This window comes from Danaus plexippus, chromosome 25 (genome assembly GCF_018135715.1).
Source record: "Danaus plexippus chromosome 25, MEX_DaPlex, whole genome shotgun sequence".
NCBI classification, from domain to species: Eukaryota; Metazoa; Arthropoda; class Insecta; order Lepidoptera; family Nymphalidae; genus Danaus; species Danaus plexippus.
In genome coordinates, this window is record NC_083553.1 from 2,163,144 (window position 1) to 2,183,266 (window position 20,123).

General features: G+C 34.2%; 1 protein-coding gene across 1 annotated transcript in view; it reads right to left on the reverse strand.

The window, feature by feature from the left end:
* The window catches only part of LOC116775454 (nucleolar protein 4), a 72,818-nt gene that overhangs the window by 6,215 nt on the left and 46,480 nt on the right, over positions 1-20,123 (reverse strand). Inside the window, exons 4-6 of the mRNA XM_061524685.1 lie at positions 1,758-1,809; positions 1,389-1,463; positions 33-160 (exon numbers count right to left, since the gene is read on the reverse strand). Coding sequence (XP_061380669.1) covers positions 33-160; positions 1,389-1,463; positions 1,758-1,809 — 255 coding nt within the window. The remainder of the gene's footprint in view (positions 1-32; positions 161-1,388; positions 1,464-1,757; positions 1,810-20,123) is intronic.

The window sequence follows — 20,123 nt, forward strand, 5'->3', positions numbered from 1 at the left end:
AATATGAAACGCTGCTCAACCTTAAAACTCACCGAGTGTCCTGTAGCTAGCGGAGTGGGAGGCTTAGGAGGTTTGCTGCCGAGCCCCAGAGCGCTGTGGTAAGAGGCCCACAGATCCGCCATACTGTCGGGGCCGCTCTCTGTTATATCACCGTTGCGGCCTGCAAGTACCAGGGTGCCAGGATTCAGTAAGAGATCGCGTTACTGCCAAGATTCCGAAGCCTTGAACGAGATGTGCCATGCATCGCAATTCACTACGAGTAGACCACTCCTTATATGGCAAGCTACTTGTAATACTTTGGTCTCCGAAGATGATTCTTGTTTTCCTAAAAACTTGTTTACCTCCCGTTCGGTTTGCTATGATCTTGGAAATTACTTTTGCTATTCGTATTACGTTTTAAATGGAGGCGGTTGGAATAAATAAGTGATCTTAATTGCAGCGATAAAATACAACTGTTGGGTAATTCGGAAAAAAATAACGAGACTCTAAGATCGGCTGTAAATTAAAACCCATTACAAGAATATTCTTAATAAAAAAAATATATATTTTTGGGTTATTACGTATTCATAGTTAGTTACTAAGGCGGCAGAAATTAATGACGGTATGCATAAGGCGGTCGAGGAACGGTTGCATCTGCTAGTTAGGTAAATGTCAACAGGAACGTGTAGGACGCCTCCGAGTTTAATACGCCGTGCTAAATTACATCAATATAAAATTCAACTCCCGCAATGACAATTCATAATAATTCAAACCTGTAATTTATGTACCGTTCAAAGCTATTTGCGAGTAATATTCTTGCCGTTTTGCTATAATCTAAACGTCGAAAGCGTTATTTTTTTAATAAATTATATAGCTTTGGAAGAATAAATTCTAGTAAGAAGCGCCAACCCTACGACTATAAATAATTTGAGGTTCCTTAAACCGTCTGCCCCTAGTACGAAGCGTTCTCTCGATATGGCTTCGCTAGCCGGTAAAAATAGCTACCGGACGATTTTATCGTGGAAATATGCAAGGGCAGTTTATTAAAAAAAACGTAGACATTTTAAATGTTTTTCCTCTTTGTCGTCAAGTTTTAAAAAGGGGCCTAAGCACATTACGGGGTGAATTTATTTTAATTACAACAGCACGCTTCCTAAATTTGTTAAGAAATTCTTTTGTGTTTTGTGCAAATTGCAGCCCGCACCGAAAAAAAATATTTAGACGAAACCTTAAATCTCCCACATCGGCGTATTTTTTTTAAATCTTAAAAGCGTATATATGCGATGTCTTACAACCTATTGCAGTCTGATTTGTTTATAAGCATAAAGGAATGTAACGAAATTATGTTTAATATTAATCTTTGTTTGAAATGATTCTGTAAACGCTATTTTCACATACAATATGTTTACCTTGCGTCTGGCTGTGATAATTCCACGCCAGCAACATCATTTTCAACTTCTCAGCGTCTTTCGCGTAGCCCTGACCTGCACCAGATCACATTCGCCAATCAATTTTCAGAATTTAAATTTGGAATTGCACACATTTTAAAATAATAACCAATAAGAAACGAGTCGTTTAGAGGCAAACATATTCTAATTCGAAAATCGAATTTTGCCCCATAATTGATTTGATGCAAGTGGCTGTGTCTGTTAGTGTAATATAAATTCGATCAATGTATTCCATTTAATAATAATTTTATTTTTCTTATTATTGGATGAATTGATCGAATTTATATAATGTTTAGTACCACAACCCTCAGATAAGGTTAAATAACTCACCGGGAAAGTTGTCGTCATCAGTCATGTCGGCTGGTTCAGGGGTAAGGTTGTCCTATAACAAAAAAATAATTCGTTATTTATACGACAGGACAAACTAATTAAAGTACTGTCTTCATATTAAACTGGTAGACAGTTTTGGGTATTGTAAAATGGATGCCGTCCATTTCTCTCCTAAAATTAGGCTAGCATAAGTTGGTTAGTACTTAATAATTAATAAATTAGCCAAACGGCCAGCGGGCCAGGTCATCGCTCCTGCCGCGGACGCGAATCAATAGTGCTTCAAATGGACATGCCACTAAATATAGCTCCACCTATATGCTGAGCCCCTGGTAATGTTGACAACACCTTCAATAATTATGAATATGATTATTTTTCAAAGAATTTTTGTTGCTGGAACCTCAGTAACTTGAAACTTAGTAAGCATATTTAAGTTTATTTGACTTTTAAGATATAATATAAAAATACTTAAATGGCGAACTTGTCAAAGTTGCAAGATTATGCAAACATTGAATAAAATCCAAATATTTAATGATATCAAACATTTCAATAAAGCTGTTATTTTAATAAACATACTTTATATTAATAATAATAGTAATATGAGGATCAAACTCGTATAATTCAGCGGAGTAGACGCTTATTTCGTTAAGAACATCACATTTCGTTGGCATTTGATGCAACTTGAGCGACTTATTCGTGAAACGAGGCCGGTTAGGCAGCTGCTAGCCATTATTTTTGCTAAGCAAGCAAAAACTGTGCTATTACTGTATTCACAAGCTGTTTTAGGGCTTCTGTGTATGTATTTTTAGACAACCTTCCACATAAGGCGAATATTTTTTAAAATATACACCGAAATATTTTATTTATTTAGGTGTTTATCCAAAGATCACAGAATGGTAATCTTCATCGTAGTTAAGACATATTTTAAGTACTTTGTATTGCATATACATCATACATACTTATGATATAGAGATATCATTGTTTTCATATGCGTGAAAAAAACATTTTGACATTTGTTTCTTGTTAAACTAAACATTGCTTGCATAAACAATATGGTTTGTAAAAAACAAGTTGCGTTTTGTTTTACAAATACAAGGAGATCATGGAACGCCAACAGGTTTAATAAGTGTGATGCTAGCGGCTTAATGACCGAGTGACATGCTCCCAGCGGACGGTGATAAATCCCATCGGATTGCCTAACCCGAGCCGACCTCTAGCGTATACACTAGATGGTTTACACTACACGAGCAGAGCGAGCTCGTGCTAATGAAAAACGGACGATTTAAATGACTTTTTTTTTTCTTTAAAAAAAAAATAAAATAAATGCACACGAAACAAAACCTCACGTGTACGTTTCATTTTACGGTTCATTATTACAAAGCGACCGAGATTTATATATAAAAACGTTGGAGCAGTCGATATGTTTGTGCGTTAAAAGTATTTTCACTTTAAATATATATCAATAAAATCCTTTGTAAACATTTTAGCCGTACAATTTCACGGCTCGCGTCAACTTACGAAAACATACAAAGATTTCATTCAACAAGTGGCCGTTCTCGATACAGTTCGTTGGTTGAATATTGAGATGTTACGTTCACGGCAATTTGATATCTATGTGTGAAGCACAGGACATCATTTAGAATGGGACGGTTCGACGAAAATCTTATTTGTGAATTTCCAATGGTGTGAACTTTCATGTTAACTCAATTCGTTAATGGACGGTTTAAACGGAAACTGAAGAAACATAGCCGCGTAAACATTTTATTGTAGGTATAATTGATTGCAGGTATATTGTTTGTATCATTGAATGTCTTTCGACATGAAAATATTCCCTGAAATGATTATGAAGTGTGTTTATTTAATATTGGCAAAGTAACAAAGGAATTTGCTAAGATATCAAGTTTTTAACCTCGATAAATGCATGCGTTCGCATAATACACATGTAAGTACATCAGAACGATTTGTTGCAATAATCAGGTTACTTAACATATTATTGTTAAAATTAAATGAGATTATTATTTTTAAAGATTTGGTGGTGAAGACGCAGCTTAAGTTATAAGCAGTATATTGTCACCTATTGTACCAGGTGCACATAGACAGTTAGGAGTTAGGAGGGGTGATATCGACCGTCTTAGGGCGGCGGCGGTGGCTAAGGACCGCATCTGCTATGCGGACACTAAATATACGTTGACCCTTCGCACTTATGTATACCCGGTACATGCAATTCAGTTTGTAATTAATTACACCTCAATGACAGTCCGATAAGGTCCATCGGACAAACAAACGAACCTACATTAGCATACTGCATATATATAATTACATATGTCTTAAAAAGTAAGTAAGTATCATCATTCTAAGTGACGGGATTTTTGTCTATTTCACAGCATCCGTTGTAGTCGCGACACTTTGAATAATACTAAATTAGATTTTAGTTGAAAATGATAAATTTGCCTCTTGTTCTAAATTCAGATACAGCTGGTATCTGGTGGAATTAAGGGGAAATCGTTCGTTGAGGTATAAATTGTAAAATAACCTAGTTTCCGATACAAAATAACTGCAAAATTCGGCATCCACCGCTTATGTACTGACTATGTACTGATACATGCCCTATGTACCGCGCCCCCCGGACACCCCCTGGACACCCCCTGGACACCACTGCCTCCCTCGCGAATAGTGATGCACATATCACTATCGATACTTGACACCACACTCCTGATATACGCTACAAACTATACACACACTAACACTACCGAACTATACAAATAGGCAGCTCACTCGCATTTAACTCCTATGGACATAGTTTTGTTGATTAAAACCTCTTTAAACAAAATAATTTCAACTTTTCTTCAATTATTAATCACAAATGTTTTAAAGCCCTAAGCCCTCGTAATTCTCTTGAATCAATCTGTATACAAGCACGCCTATAACTGAACAAGACAATAAAATAGTTCCACATTAATTAGTTTTATCGATAACAGCAATCATCAGTGCTGCAATCAGGTGGCAGTCAGCGTATAATCATTAAATACCCACGAGGGGATGACGGTACCCCCCGCACCCCGCGCACACCCCCGGTCCCCCCGGGGCGCCTGACGCCACCCATCGCCCAATTATGAAAATACGAACAAAATACATTTAAATTTCAACGTCAAAGGATGCTTCGATTATCGATCAATGAATATATCGATATTAATAGCCACATCCTTGACGTGTCGCAGCCTGTTAAGTATTTTAACGTTAACATAACGTAATTTTCTGTTAAAAATTTGTCCTCCTGAAACATCCCGATGCAAAATAAAATCTGTTCGCAATTGAATCGGTAATAATCGCACTCTTTTGATGTCCAAATTTTACGCTGCATCGGAAAATAACTTCCTCCTAAAAGAATCGGAATGAAACGACGATTAAAAATGTCCAAGAAATAAATATAAACTGTTATTGTGCAAGTCAGTGTTTGTGATGGCTGACAAAGACGTTACGAAATGTGCGAATAAATTAGTTAATAAAAATGGGCTAAATTTTGATAATTAATTTCTGACCAAATGGAAATTCCTAGAATGTTAAGATGGACAAAAGAAATATAATATCAAGGTTGGGGCTTTGGATAGAGTTCCAGCTGTTAACTACAAAACTACTTCGAGAGTGTACATAAGTGAAAAGTTAGCATAGCCGTGAAAAGAGAATAAATAATTGTAATATATTAAATGAAACTGCTTATTTGTCTAAAATTTTTATATAATAAAAATATTTGTTAAGAGAAATTCAGTTCGCATGTCTGATGCATGACCATAAAAATTAACGCACCATAGAAAAAGGAGCCTTGGCAACGGTCTCCAGAATATTAGGTCAAGATATACAAGATTTTTGTAACAGACACGTTTATAGATCGACATCAGCGGGATCCTAAACAAACACAACTTATTTATTTACATTTATTTTTGATATTAAAAAAAATAAATAATAAAAATTTAATTGGTGGTTATACTATAAAAATTATTTACAAATTGCTAGATTTAAGTTTCGTAAGTACTTTAGTACTTTTACTTTTATACTACCGGATTAAAAAAAAAAACGAATATTTTCGCTTGGCACGCTAATAGCTCGAACGAGGCGTGTTTTTTTGTGTTTTTTGTATTCCGAAGTTTTTGCCCGTTTGCACCAGGAGCGAAGCGGCGGCGAGGAGTCTTCGCAGTCTTTCAAAATAAACGGCTTCCTTTAGCATTCTGCTGGCTCGGTAGTTTCGTTCGCTTCAGTATTTTTAAAACGGACAGCGCCCCCTGCGGCACACGCGGGGCTGTCACCCCATCACCCCATCACCCTGCACCCTGCACCCTCACCCCAACGCCCACACACAGTAATACCATAACGGGTGCGAGCTATGACGAGATTATCTACGTACGCGTATATACCCATACAAACGCCGCTATGTACATGTTGTACATAGGTAAATAAGCGATAACTTGTGTATATAGCAGCATTGATTTACTGGGCCGGACGCGGACTGTCATCGCGGCGATCACAATTACATGGTATTAAGCAAAAATTAATCAACCTACCATTGTAGTTCTGCTTACCTTGTTCATAATACACCAGTATATATATATATTAACACATTAGCAATCAGTTATCAGCATAATAACCTAAAACAACTATAATTTCTTTGTATTTTTTGATTTTGATTCTAAGAATAACAATATTATGCCGTGGTTTAAAACGGGATAACAAAACAAAATTTATATTAAAAAAAAATTGTCTTTAAATTGATATTTCATAGAAACTAGCGTTAATTAAATGTACAAAGGTTATTTACTGTATCAAACACAGAGATATTCACGAGATGGCGGCAAATTAATAAATAATTGAAATGCTTGGGGGCGCTAGGTGGCTAAGAATCAAGCTGCGAGTTTAAATGTTTGCTAAGAGGGTACAACGATATACCAAGCAGACGATGTACGACGAAAATAACATACTCACAATAAGTACTCATAGAACATTACTATAACAATATTATATGGAATAAAAAAATACTCTCAAAGTAAATGAATTAAAATATTTTATAAATGTATTAGAAAAAACTAAAGAATGCAACGATAGCTCGCCATGATCTGTAGGCTGCGAAATATGAAAGTATTATTTGAAATACTATGAAATACTATGAAATGTGCCATATGAGACTCGTGTTCAACATTGTATAAATTCCCTTAGAAGGGGGAGTCGGCCTCGAAAAACCGAAGAGGGGTTACACTGACGGGAAATTCTCAAAGCACTTTCAAGTGATCAACTCGGAGACTTTATGATGACTCCGATCTAGGTTTCGCGGTTAAAGACAAATAAATATATCCGAATATTTTAATATGTATTACAAGTTGAAAACGAAATAATACAATGATATATACAGTTATTTAAAATCCGATTCGTATATGTTTTTTTTAGCTAACAATATAAAACGAAAACGGGAAAACATAATAAAAAAAAATCAAAGAAAATATCCAAAAAGTGTAAACACAATGTTTTAAAAACTCAACGATGTACTCCCCAACTGTTGCTCAAAGCTCACAAAAAGTTTTTAATGGCTTTCATTAAAACAATGCTCAAATTTAAAGTCGTTTTTACTCTTGCCAGTATCTATATTATAATGCATATTTAACAGATATTAAATTGCGTGTAGAAAACTAAATTTTTACGTTGTTTAACCGCTGTGGAGTATACAGTTTACAGAGCATTTAAATTCGGGGCTAACAGAAACTTTGTAATGTCTTTACTGTTTTTAAAGTTAACGACAACTAGAATTAAAAGTATCTAAAAATGTAAATAGGAAAATGTAATATGTATATAAAATGACTAAATTAAATTAGATAAACAAAATTTTTATCATCACCTTAAATAAGAAGATATTTTCCTTTGAGTCAGCTCTAACATTTTGATAGGTCTATGATCTATAGTTAGAATAACAGGACATAGGGAATCACTTCGGGACTGCCATACCGACGGCCGAGTCGAATAAAAATATTGTTTTTACTTATCTCAGTGGGGGTCGAAGAAGGGTTCGAGGGGGTTGGGGGTTTGGGGTTAGTGGGCGTAATTACTTGAAGCAGACGGCCCAGGGGTTTACTGGCTTCGTGGTACGATTTTGTAACGCTATGGAATATTCTTAATATTCTTTATTCGCATTTATTCGATTACTATATCACCTGCTTAGAGCCATTGATATGTACATCGATGTCATTAATCAGATTAATGCTATCTATTCACACCAATTGTTTTGAATGTTGTCTTTGTGTATCAATTATATGAATTGAGAATCGAGTATATATATATATATATCGATAATAATCGTATAATATTTAGTAGATCATTGTAATAACCTTGACGTAGAATCGATTATGTCGTTTACAACCTATATAACGCCGGTATTAATGTTTTAAATGCATTTAATGCCGTAAAAAAGTTAGATGACTATGAATTTCTATTAAAAGTTACTGCATCAGATTCCGTACTATAAAATTAAAGGCTGCGTTACCTTATATAGTGTATATACCGTTACTTCAATGCGATTCCGATTAGGTTAAATAACTTGCCAGCTACATCACTATATTAAAACACCGGTTAAACAAGTCAGGCGTTAAATATTATAACGGACGGTTAAAGCAAAGATTCTAAACATAGTTTAATGTAATGAATGAAATAATACAAGGGAGTAAGTCAGTAACAATAGTTTTATTGGAATAAAAGAATACTATATACTAGAGTAATATTTGAATATAAAGCTGGGAGACGTGATATAGAATTATATTAACTTACACAAATTATACGAATTAATTGTAGGGAGAGGCAATATTTGAACAAATCGATTAATAATAGTGTAGAAATCGGTTAATATTTCGATATTGGCAGAATAATTTCTACTAGTTAACAAAACGCCCAAGACAGATATTTAAAAAGACGCTTTATCAAACTCTTATATATGAATATAAATAATTAGATGAAAAAGTTCAAAATCTTTTGTTTCTTTTCACGAATAAAAATGTGCGGTGAGGAATAGTTACGATCTGTGTTGCGGAGGTATCGCCGGGACATGCAAACTAACAATGTAAGGAATGCGCGTTGAATAATACAACGGGCTTCGAAGGCTTATTTACAAGTTACACTTAAAATAAAATTTATTGTTAAACAAACGTAAGATTTGTTCATCTCAAAGAGTTATAAGGAAATAGTGTAAAGCCTAATAACGTGTCGATGATTTAATTGTATAATGCAAGTGTTAAACTGATTACCAAATATATACGAACAATAGAATGTAACAACTCATTCGCTCGCGAATGAATGAATTTCTTTTGAATGACGGAACGGGAATGAGTGATGGACAAAACAGAGGTCACTAGGTCGATTACAGACGACTGGCTTCATTAGATGGTTTTTCTTAATTTAAGGGTTTGTTTTCATAGCATGCGTGCAGGCAGCCTTTTCGTTTCTGTAAAATTTCTTGAATCTGTATGTATAAGCAGTTCTAGTACGTACAGACTATATTTTACTTTTTTTTCTTTTAGTATATACATATTTTAATTGTCGTTCCGACAATTTTATAGCTTCATTTTGAGCAGTACGTTCTGTGGCTAGCACCCGCATTACGTTTTAGTATTCTTATTACGTCTGCATTATCAACTAGCATTAATGTACAATATTGTACATGACAATTGAATGAAAAACTGTCAAGACAGTGTTCTGGCAGATCTTTTTTTTTAACTAAGGCTTCATTCGCACTGAAATCGTGGAATATTTGCAAATTACAACGATTTTAATCTTAAAATTAACACTCAGTTGTATTCCTAAGCCTTTTGTCTGAATTATTTTTTGTTCTAAACAATAAGATTAGTAACTAATCATCTATTAATTTAGTTATATGTGTATTGTAGGAATATTTGTGTGAGCTTCAAAATATAATAGATAATTAAGCAAAAACCTTCACAATATGAATATATATAAGTATATAAATAAGTATTATGTATTTATATAATAAACATGTATAATTTCACATTTTTCTATATATAAGCTATCAGACGTCACTAAATACTCGATCGAACTAAGTTCAGCCTTCAGAGCTGTCTACTCCGACACTTGACAGGTGGGAAAGCTAAATAACATAATCCCACGTACAGATCAAATATATATAAAGATAAAATTAAATACAATTAGTATATAATCGTTTGTAATATTATAAGAATTGAGTTATTAATATTATTACAAACAAATTTAATAAAATTTTAGAAAAATTGTAGCATTATTTTAAAAAATATTTTTAATTTGTACTCAAATTGGGCATAAAAATAAATATATTATGTAATAACAAACATTAAAGAAATCTGTTTAGAAAATTATTGTAAAGATAACGAATATAATTCATGGCTGAATGTTGTTGACTTGTGTCATTTGAGTTAAAAAAAATAGGTGTCAAATTATTTGTCACCAGGTCTGCTTATATGTTTATGTGTCTATGTATTGATGTATATAACACATACGTATCGCATTACATGTATACACGAATTGTAGAAGCCGAGGTTACATAAGTCTATATATATCTATGTTTAGTACATAGGGTAGGCTGCAAGGTCGACCGGCGCCTCATTGGTCACTCCTTGGCAGATTTGTATGGATACGGCATTTATTATTTTAGTTTAATGAATATCAATATTACAATGCGAACTGCTGTTTTAAGACCTGCTTTTTATGTATTAAATAAAATGAGTTAAATTTAAATTTTAATAGACAATTTATTGAACACATCAATAATCGTATATATTAATCTGTGTCTAAAATTTGGGTGAAATAATTTTTATTTAGAAAATGAAATGTTATGTAACTTAACAAAGAAGCCAAAATGGAATTAAACGTCTTATCCATGTTACGTAGCAGTAAGTGTCATTTGAGACACCGCCATTTTGCAAGTCGAGCCGCCCGCCGGGAAAACTGACTTTGGCGCCAATTTCGATGCGGCAACGTCTGCTACCCGACCGCTTTCGGATGGTGGCTACTCTTAAGAAGTCTCACATATTTACAACACATTCTAAAATCGGTCAGATTATACAATTACCATTTTTACTAGTTGTAAGTGCATCTACAGCCTTGGCATGCACGACTTGACCGTTTTAAACGATCCCCACGCAGAAATAAATCATAGGAATCTATGTGGCAAAATATACTGGTGTTATGTGTATGGTTAAAAAAGTTACCTTTGGTAAAACGTGTTGTAGCAGTGCGCCAGCTTTACGCTTGGCGGCCATCTTCGAGTTATACTTTTTTTACAGCACTTCGTCCTTTGGTTAAATTGTCACTGACAATGGAAATTCAATTACGTATTCCCATTTTTTAGATGACTGGATATTCTAAAAGATTTATTCTATGAGTACTTCGATTGCGTTTTCATTATTATTATTATTATGATACATAATTATAACCATAAAAAACAAATAACAAACACTAAAGAATTGTACATTTAGAAATTAATAGAGAATGATACATGTCGATTGTCATCTGACATATCGCAGGAAGATAAACAGAAAGTCATAAATATAACGATTTGAAGAGCAAGGGAGAACGCAGAACGCACGTTGCTTAAAGTTACGTAGGTCAGTCCTGTGTGGGGTTCCGTAGATAAATAAAAAAAAACGACCAGTTAATGCAAAATTATTTCTACAGCGCGCAAATAAAGATCAAACTTCGTTGAAATCTAGATCCAGATATCGTTAGTAGAAAGCATTTTCTCGGAAAACAAAGCTAACTTCTAAATAGTTGGAAGCGATTTGGGATGCACATATCTGTATAATGTAATCGTGCCAAGTTTCTCGTGAAATTTCCCATGAAATCCTATACGGAACCTGTTATAATAATGTCCATTTTAAAAACAGCATTTCTGCGTAGCGCCCCTATTTGTTCAATACTTTTCAATGATCATTGTTTGCTACCGTTAAATACACGTACGAATAGAAATGGGGTGATTACGGACGTTTCGGACGCTTTTGACTGATTAATTTCCCGTTTGTTATATTTTAATTGCCTGTAACTCTGATATTAATAGCTGTTTATTTGTTATGAGTATTTTTTTTAATGAGTTCCTTTCGTATCATGTTATAGAAGCGATGGTATGAATTGAAATTACACGTACGCTTGTTTCTGAGAAAAAACTGGTAACCAGGCGTATTGAGGAGCTTCGAACAGATTAAATCGCGAAGGGCCACTCATTCTTATGCAGTACGCGATAGCAATGCGGAGGTTTTCAATCACGGATGCAGTTTTCCTATAGCGCGGAACATTAGACGAAGAACCCCAACAGAAACTATATAACATTATAATTAAATTCTCAATGATATAGATATATAAAAATCCAACAATTAATTCAGTTTAAGTGAGGAAGCTGTATCCTTTACTTGTGCACCAAGTAGCGGTCATGTCGTCCGTATTTCTCGTGATAAGAACAAGGCCATGTTATAGCTTTTACAAAACTCTGTTATAACTGTTCTGCTCGCCATGAAAGTATGTTGACACTTGCTTTAGTTTAAAATTTTATATGTATAAAGATATCAGTGATAACTTCGAGATTAACTAAAAAAATCACACAGTAATTATTATATATATACTTAAATATAGTAAGAATAACAATTATATCATATCAGAACTGTTATATCACAATACAGTATATTATAATAATATTATATATATTTATTGTTAGTTCTATAACTTTCATAAAGTGTTACATTCGGCTATCTATTTTATATCCATGAATACGAGTAATTCATTAATTTTCAACATATAATGATTCCTTAGCATATATTTTTTATAACTTTTCATAGTTTGTTTATTTAGAGGCAGTGTTTTCGCCAGCGAGACCTGAGTTATGTTATCAGCGTAAAAACCGTAAACGATTTGATTAGTTCGACTCGCGGCTGCACTCCAAAATTACTTTTAAACTGGATATCAATACTAGATTTAAATCTTCTAGCCACATGCTGCCCTGGTAACAGTGGTCAAAGGTACTCGTTAATAACAAAAGTTATTATCTCTTCCATCTATCTATCTAAATGTTTCGTAAATTAAACAATATTAAAATGAATCTAAGATGTGAATCAAGGCTAACCGACAAACTATTGAATATTTAAAAGTACAGGAAACTAGACTTGAATACTTAAGGATCGAATGAATTCAAAAACAATGGCTCGTTACTTAGCGTGACAAAGAGAACTTAGCTAAGACAACCTCATCGATGGGCTAATTGCATTTTTTTGCAGTCACCGCGTAATGTCAAGGCTCACTTACTCATCAAGAGTAACTATGTCCATTTCTGGGTACAAAACAGAATAACACAAATATTTTCAAATAATAAATGTAAAAACTATACGTAAACGCAATCGAAGCACTACAACAAACCTTAAATTCACAACAAATAATACGATTTTTAGTTTAAGATATCGAGTTTCGCGTGTAAGTTGTAGAAGCGCGACGTACATCCGCACGGTAGGGCTTCCGAACGCACACTGGCGACTGATCTGACGGTTAGTGCGTTCGGTAATACTTGTCCGGCCTGCCTGCCTCCATCCCCCCGGCCCCATACCGAAATGCATCAATGACACTCCAAACACGCACATCGGTTCGCGGACAATCGATGGAAAAAACTACCGGCTAATAAATATACCAGCTCTAGGATTATGATGCCCTGGTACATTAGGCTCGGCTGATTGCTGTTATATTGGTTGGTTGGTACACATGAAAAAAAACGAATAGCCGACCCAACAAGCAAATCAAACATGAAAATTAAAAAAAAATAACAAAACCTTTCGAAAATTTTACAACTGAAAACATATGAACTAAAAAATTTCATTATATAATCGATTTCATAATCAATGAAAATCGTCCGTCTATTTGAAAAAGAAACGTAAGACTATTATTATTATTACACAACAATAATAATCAGCAAAGTTAATGCCAATTAGGAAAATCAATTTAAGCGACTCACGCTTGATTACAAACTGATAATGACGTAATTACAGCAACACATCAGAGCCGACATATAGTATATAAGGAGATATATAATATCAGATCAGGTCAGACAATTCGACGGGTATGTTTTCCAATTACACGCATTGTGTTGCACTCTGATGAAAAACTATGGACCATGATAGACTATTTTCAACAAATAAAACACAACAATACGCAGATTTTTCGTTACATAAATTAAACTATAATTACATTTTTGGTATTAGCTTTTCTTGATGGTAACAATGTTTTTGCGTAATGACTCGTCCTCTTCTAGTTTATGTTATAAATTAAAACATCTTAGAACATTCTCCCTAACGACGCGCTGCGACAGTTCCTGGTTGGACAAACTTAAGATTTAGTTCAAATCACATAACACTAGTTACGCTTCGTTTGCGTCTTAAATTACCACTCAATTTCGGCAAAACTTTATCTTTTACATTTAAATCAAACTTAGATTCTATTTGAAATTAATTTTCTTAATTTTTATCCAATAGAAAATCAAAAATACATAAAACATATCAAATTCTCTAGATATCCATAATCTTCTGAGTGAAACCAAAAGTACATGTAGCTATACTTGTTTAGACTAAGTTAAATTCAAGTAGGGGATCTGATCTCTGGAGAGGAATTGGTAATTACCACCAGGTAAGTATTCTCAGGAGAATTCACCTTGACATGTACCAACAATAAATAAAGAGACTTATACATACAACATACAGCTAAACAAAAATTATATCTTAATTATTGTAAAAATAACATAAAGAAATTAACAATAAAAATATCGTTATTACTGGCTTATTCACAAGCACAAAACATCCTTAAGCGTAAAGTAAACAGCTATTAAGCGGTACGATTCCTATAACATATATAATATCGGTGTCATTTTAATAAGGCATTAGTTTGAAACACTTGTAGTTGTTATATTCTATTGAAATATGTACCAATTTACCACTCCAATATCTTCATTCAGTGACGTGTGAACAGCCATGTACAAACATACCTAACAACTTACTTCAACTACATATATTCTGCAGGATGACGCGGAACGAGTGACCAATGAGACATTTCACAATGTTACTATTTTAAAAATAAGATGTACGTATGATTGAATGATGGCTTCCAATAGACAGACAGCACATCTTAGTTGGACTATAGAAGTAACTTAAAACATACATTTATTATTAATAGTTACACAAATGTTAACAATAAAGTAAGCATTGGACATAACTTGAGATTAAAGCAGAGCAAACAAAATTTATTAGCAATATTAAAACAACTCTAAATGGTAATTTTTCAAATCGCCCGTGATCGCATTACAGTCAGCGGCACACATATGTAACAGATTACAATAATTACTGCTAAGGTGGCTTATTCAAGACGTGCGTGCGTAAATCATTTATGTCGCCAACAGCGTCTCTATCGATATAACGATAAGGTTTACTTTCCTATAAAGGAAATACCTATTCATAATGACCGGGTTTCGGTAGTATGGAATCTCATATTACGATACGATTCTCTATAGATTGAATATGTTGAATATATTAACGGTACCACAGATAGAGGAATAATTATATTGTACTTACGAAACATATGTTTTAGAACCGATTAGTTTTTTTTTTATAAATGCCCGGAACGCGAACAAAGCAGCGGTTATATTGAAAGACATTTATTTATTAAGTACTCCCATAAGGACGCATTCAAAGCGCGACATTAGAGATAGTTTATTTTTTTAATCATGGACTTTTTTTTCTGCAAATTCCAATTTAGAAAATAAACACCACCCTCGCCAGGGGTACCAGGGTGACATAATGCTGCGGCAGTTAATTAGTGTGAGGGCGCGCCGGCGGGCGCAGCGCGGGCGCGCCGTTTAGAGGAAATTGTCGTTTTTATACGGCCTCCCCACGAACATTCGAATAATGAAACAACATAGTTAGACGTCTTACAAACACATGTCGCCCTGGTAGTAACGTACATATTAATATCACTGTCCGACAGACAGTTCCTACGACGTCAGCGAACATAAACCATTTTATTATGTTATGAAGGTAGGTAGTATTTTATTATGTATTTTTATTTGAAAGGTCAAACGTCAGATTTATAAATACGTAATTGAATCTGATAAATATGGCACGCCGACCAAGACGCCTTAAGTAAAATTAATTCTCATTAAAATATCTCATGGACATGACGTGTGTGCATTTTGAACTTAAAATATGTATGTAAGTGACAAAATCATGGATTTAATTATTTTTGTTAATATAGTCCAAGATGCCTCGAATCCATCACCCTTATTATTATTATTATTATGTATCGACATCGTAAAAGTTCCAGGCTCAGTTTTTATTTTATTGTCAGCCTCAGCCCTTAGCCATACAAATAATAAACACGAAAGCCATAACCGAACATTGCACTAAAGTACCAGGATAGCATAACCACATCAGATATAGCCTCGTTCATAGCATAATGCGACCGCCGTCGGGTCCGCTGTTAACCGTCTAGCGCAGCTAAAACCGAGCGATCCGGTTTTATACACACCCCCTATAAAAGCAAAAGGACCGGGTATGGTCCCGGATAAGTGGGGGGCCTGTATCTTTATATCTGCCCCCCTGCGGCCTCCACTAGGGCATTATGACCGGGGGGTTCTTTGGACAGCTAAAAGAAATATCCGGTTGCCTTATCCGGGCAGCGGGTAGGCGGTAATTCCTCTTCTAAGTATACTTTAGATTTTTACTCGACTTACAAAAACCAAGATTTCAAGCGCGAAACACTTTAAAAACTATCACAACATTTATTAGAAAATAAATAATATTATAACTTTATCCACTTCGATGTAGGAAATATTCTGAACTCCAATGAAAATTCCTCAGTACTTGATGAATAGAACTTAACAGTTTAGAACTAATCTCCTGATGATGTCTGTTCTCCTGATATATTTGAACTTTAAAATTAACCTCCTGGTAGCCTAATAGCCTACTTACTTACCGTAGTACTAAGTGAAAACTTGTGAAGTAAATTTAATTTCATGAACTGCTCTTATAAAAATTAAGAATAAAAAATTTAAATCTTTTTCTTCATTTCGATACAACATGAATGACTTTAAAACCGTTGTCAAGTAAAAGACATCAACGTGTTGTTCTTTAAATAACGTCTTGTAAAACAAATATTCAGTTATGGAGCATTCTTAGGTAACAATTACATTTTTATTATGTATAATATATAATACAGTTCGAACACTTGCGCAAGGTAACGACAATAAAGTAATTTATACCTCTTTTATTATATCCTTCATTGGCTTTATATTAAGATTGTTTGGCTGTTAAAAATTAAATAGAATTACATACCTTAATCGTTACTTTTAGCTCTCACAGAGCAATTATATAAGAGAATTATATTATTTTAAACCGTTATAGATAGTCTGAGCCACTAAATCAGTAGACGGGCTGAAATTTCAAAGATATCGCCAACTAATCGGGGGCGACTTGAATTTTGGGGTTTCCCGCTAAAGTTCGCTGAAAGTCGTCCTCAAAGCCCGCCGAGGGAGGGTGGAGGGCCCGGGGGGTTGTGTGGGGAGGCCATGGTATCAAAGTTTGCCCTCCTCGGTGGCTATTCCGTAGGCGGGAAGGCTGCTACTTTGTTCGCCTTTTGGCTCGTGACATAGGCACTTAAGGGACGTACACACGCTCGGCAACGCTAAAGTACCGCTATATGAACTTCCACGGTGTTTAATACGTGCTTATATTTACAGTATATGATGATGGGATCTTTAAAATATAACATAACGTGTTATTCGCACCTTGTAGTCAATGGCGCCAGTTATAAATACAGTTTTAAAAACACGGGCTTACTAATGTTTCCCCACAAATAATTTACATGATACCTATGTGTGATGAAGTTCTGTTTATCCAGCTACAACTTTTTTGTTTTCTTCTATTGGTCACGTTCCATTGCTCGCAATAAATATATTTTCATTTTCTAACAACTTAATTATAAAACTTTTCTAATCTTTAGCAAATAACTAATTAACATATAAACTAAACTAACTACGAGACACACTAGCTTAATAGTCTCTACAGTTATCGTCTCATGTTATTCGTTTGATTCTGATATACATATAATTTTTGGTATATCATTTATTTTAAATAAGTGATCTTATTCATGCAGCGTTAACTATTAGTTCAGATCATTATATAGATCCTTATTTACATACTTATGTACCCAGTGAATACAGAACATTAAGCATATGTATAATATAACGATTAATACATAATGTTAAGGGTGTAACTCTCCCGAGATCTATCCGACCCAGCCTAATCCTCAAAGTTTTATACAACCTTAAACCTACATAAAGGTCAAAACGCTGAAAATGGGATATATAGGTCCCTAACACGAATTTCCCTCAAAGGGTCTAACAGACCCAAAAAAGTATATAACCCGTAGGTACCAGGGGCCCATATAAGTGAGGCGTCTTGTGCCTTCGAGCCAGGGAAATGTTAAGAAGGGTCCGGGAGGGTTGCCTCCCTTTCTGGGGAGGGTGTTGAGGAAAAAATTCAGACGACCGTACCAAGGGTACGACCCGTCTGCGTAATTAGTGATGAGAGATGGAATAAGTCGATAACCTTTATTTATATATAGATACGTTTCTATTTTTGTTCATAAATTATTATTTAGCAAATGCGTTCAGTGTTTATAGACTAAAAAAAAAATTATATCATTCTCTTGTCATTATAAAAGTCTGTTCTTATAGAGTTATTACATCTTGACAAATTATATTAACAAAATTATATTTTGTAAAGTTTCAATCAAATACCTAAAAGGACAAACAAATAATTTATTGATGGTAAAAGAAAAATATCTATAAACTATAACACAAAACCATCGAATTTTAATCATCACTAGAGATTATGACAAGACAGAGGCGACTAACGACGGCCAGAGAGCTGTCAAAAGAACTACATTAATGTTATTATAAGTTTTTCTAGTCTCTGGCATACGTGTGTTATATGTAATGAATGTTTTTATCTATCTCATTTTAAACATTTTTTTTCTTCACGAAGCTGCCAAATTAACGCCAATACTGAATAATTATCAGTGCGTAGATAATCGCAAAATCTGGTTAGTTGCAAACACTTATAGGTGCGGTTATAAGGGTCACTTGTATAAATTCGTTTCAAAAGACTAATAGTTTGTATAAATATAAATTATTATGATAATATTCAGTGACCCTTTACAATATTTTCCCGTATAATTGTTCACGTGCTGTAGAAGGGCATTGCTTATCAAGAAAATTCAATAGGGACGGAGTTTATAGCTCAACGTGTTAGTAGCATGGCGGGCGAAATTTTAATGGTGATTACACTATTAATTTATAACAAAAGCTAAACAAAGGAAGAAATCAAGACTGTGTTTTTTAACTTGGTTTTATTAATTTCTTTCAATGGCTTAATTGGTGTGATAGATTCCGCTGAGGGACACGTCCTATAAATTGATCCGGACTATATTCACACTTATACGTAAATCCCTTACACTTTTAAGGGGTTGATTCGGGGTTAAATTGTCCTTTGTTGACCTTACGTGAAAATTTTTTATAAATATATTACGATGTAGCTATATTACTTCTTAACATTAAATAGTAGAAGTGCCTATAATATACATATTATATATAGAAAAATCATTTATATTGTTGTAAAAGTAAAACGATTTTTTTTCCTTTTGAAGATGTCTTTAACATGACAAAATAGTTCAAATTAAACACTAGTAAGAAGTATATCGAAAAAAAAGTACATTAAAAATGTAGCCGTATTAATGGCTTCCATATAAATTTTACCTCAAAAATCCGCAAATACAGGCCGGTCCTTCGAAGGGTCCGAAAGGGATTTGCCTTGGGATCGGGACCCACACTTATACAGAATGTCCAATATGGATCCAACCCTCCGGCTCCAAACACAACTAGGAGAGTCCGGTAAACAAAGAACTCACTTGATGCTATGTCATCCTGGTACATAAACATCTCACTGTTTGTATGTCTGTATGGTACATCTAACCAATCAAATAACACAGAACCTTGAAATTAACTATACTACAATCAAATAATAAAAAAGAACGCAAGAATTTTATAGCCATCTTTCTATTATGAGCCAACGAAACAAGAAACATTCAACGAAATGTAAGAAGAATTACATTGCAAGAGAAATATTAGGAAAAAACTCATTACAAAGATCATATGTGGCCTAATTGGTTCCAGCGTGCAAGAAAACAATCCCTCATACGTATTACTGACGTCTAAGGTGACGGCTGTATGACTGACGAGATAATATAGCTTCAGATCGCTTTGAAGTGGATTAT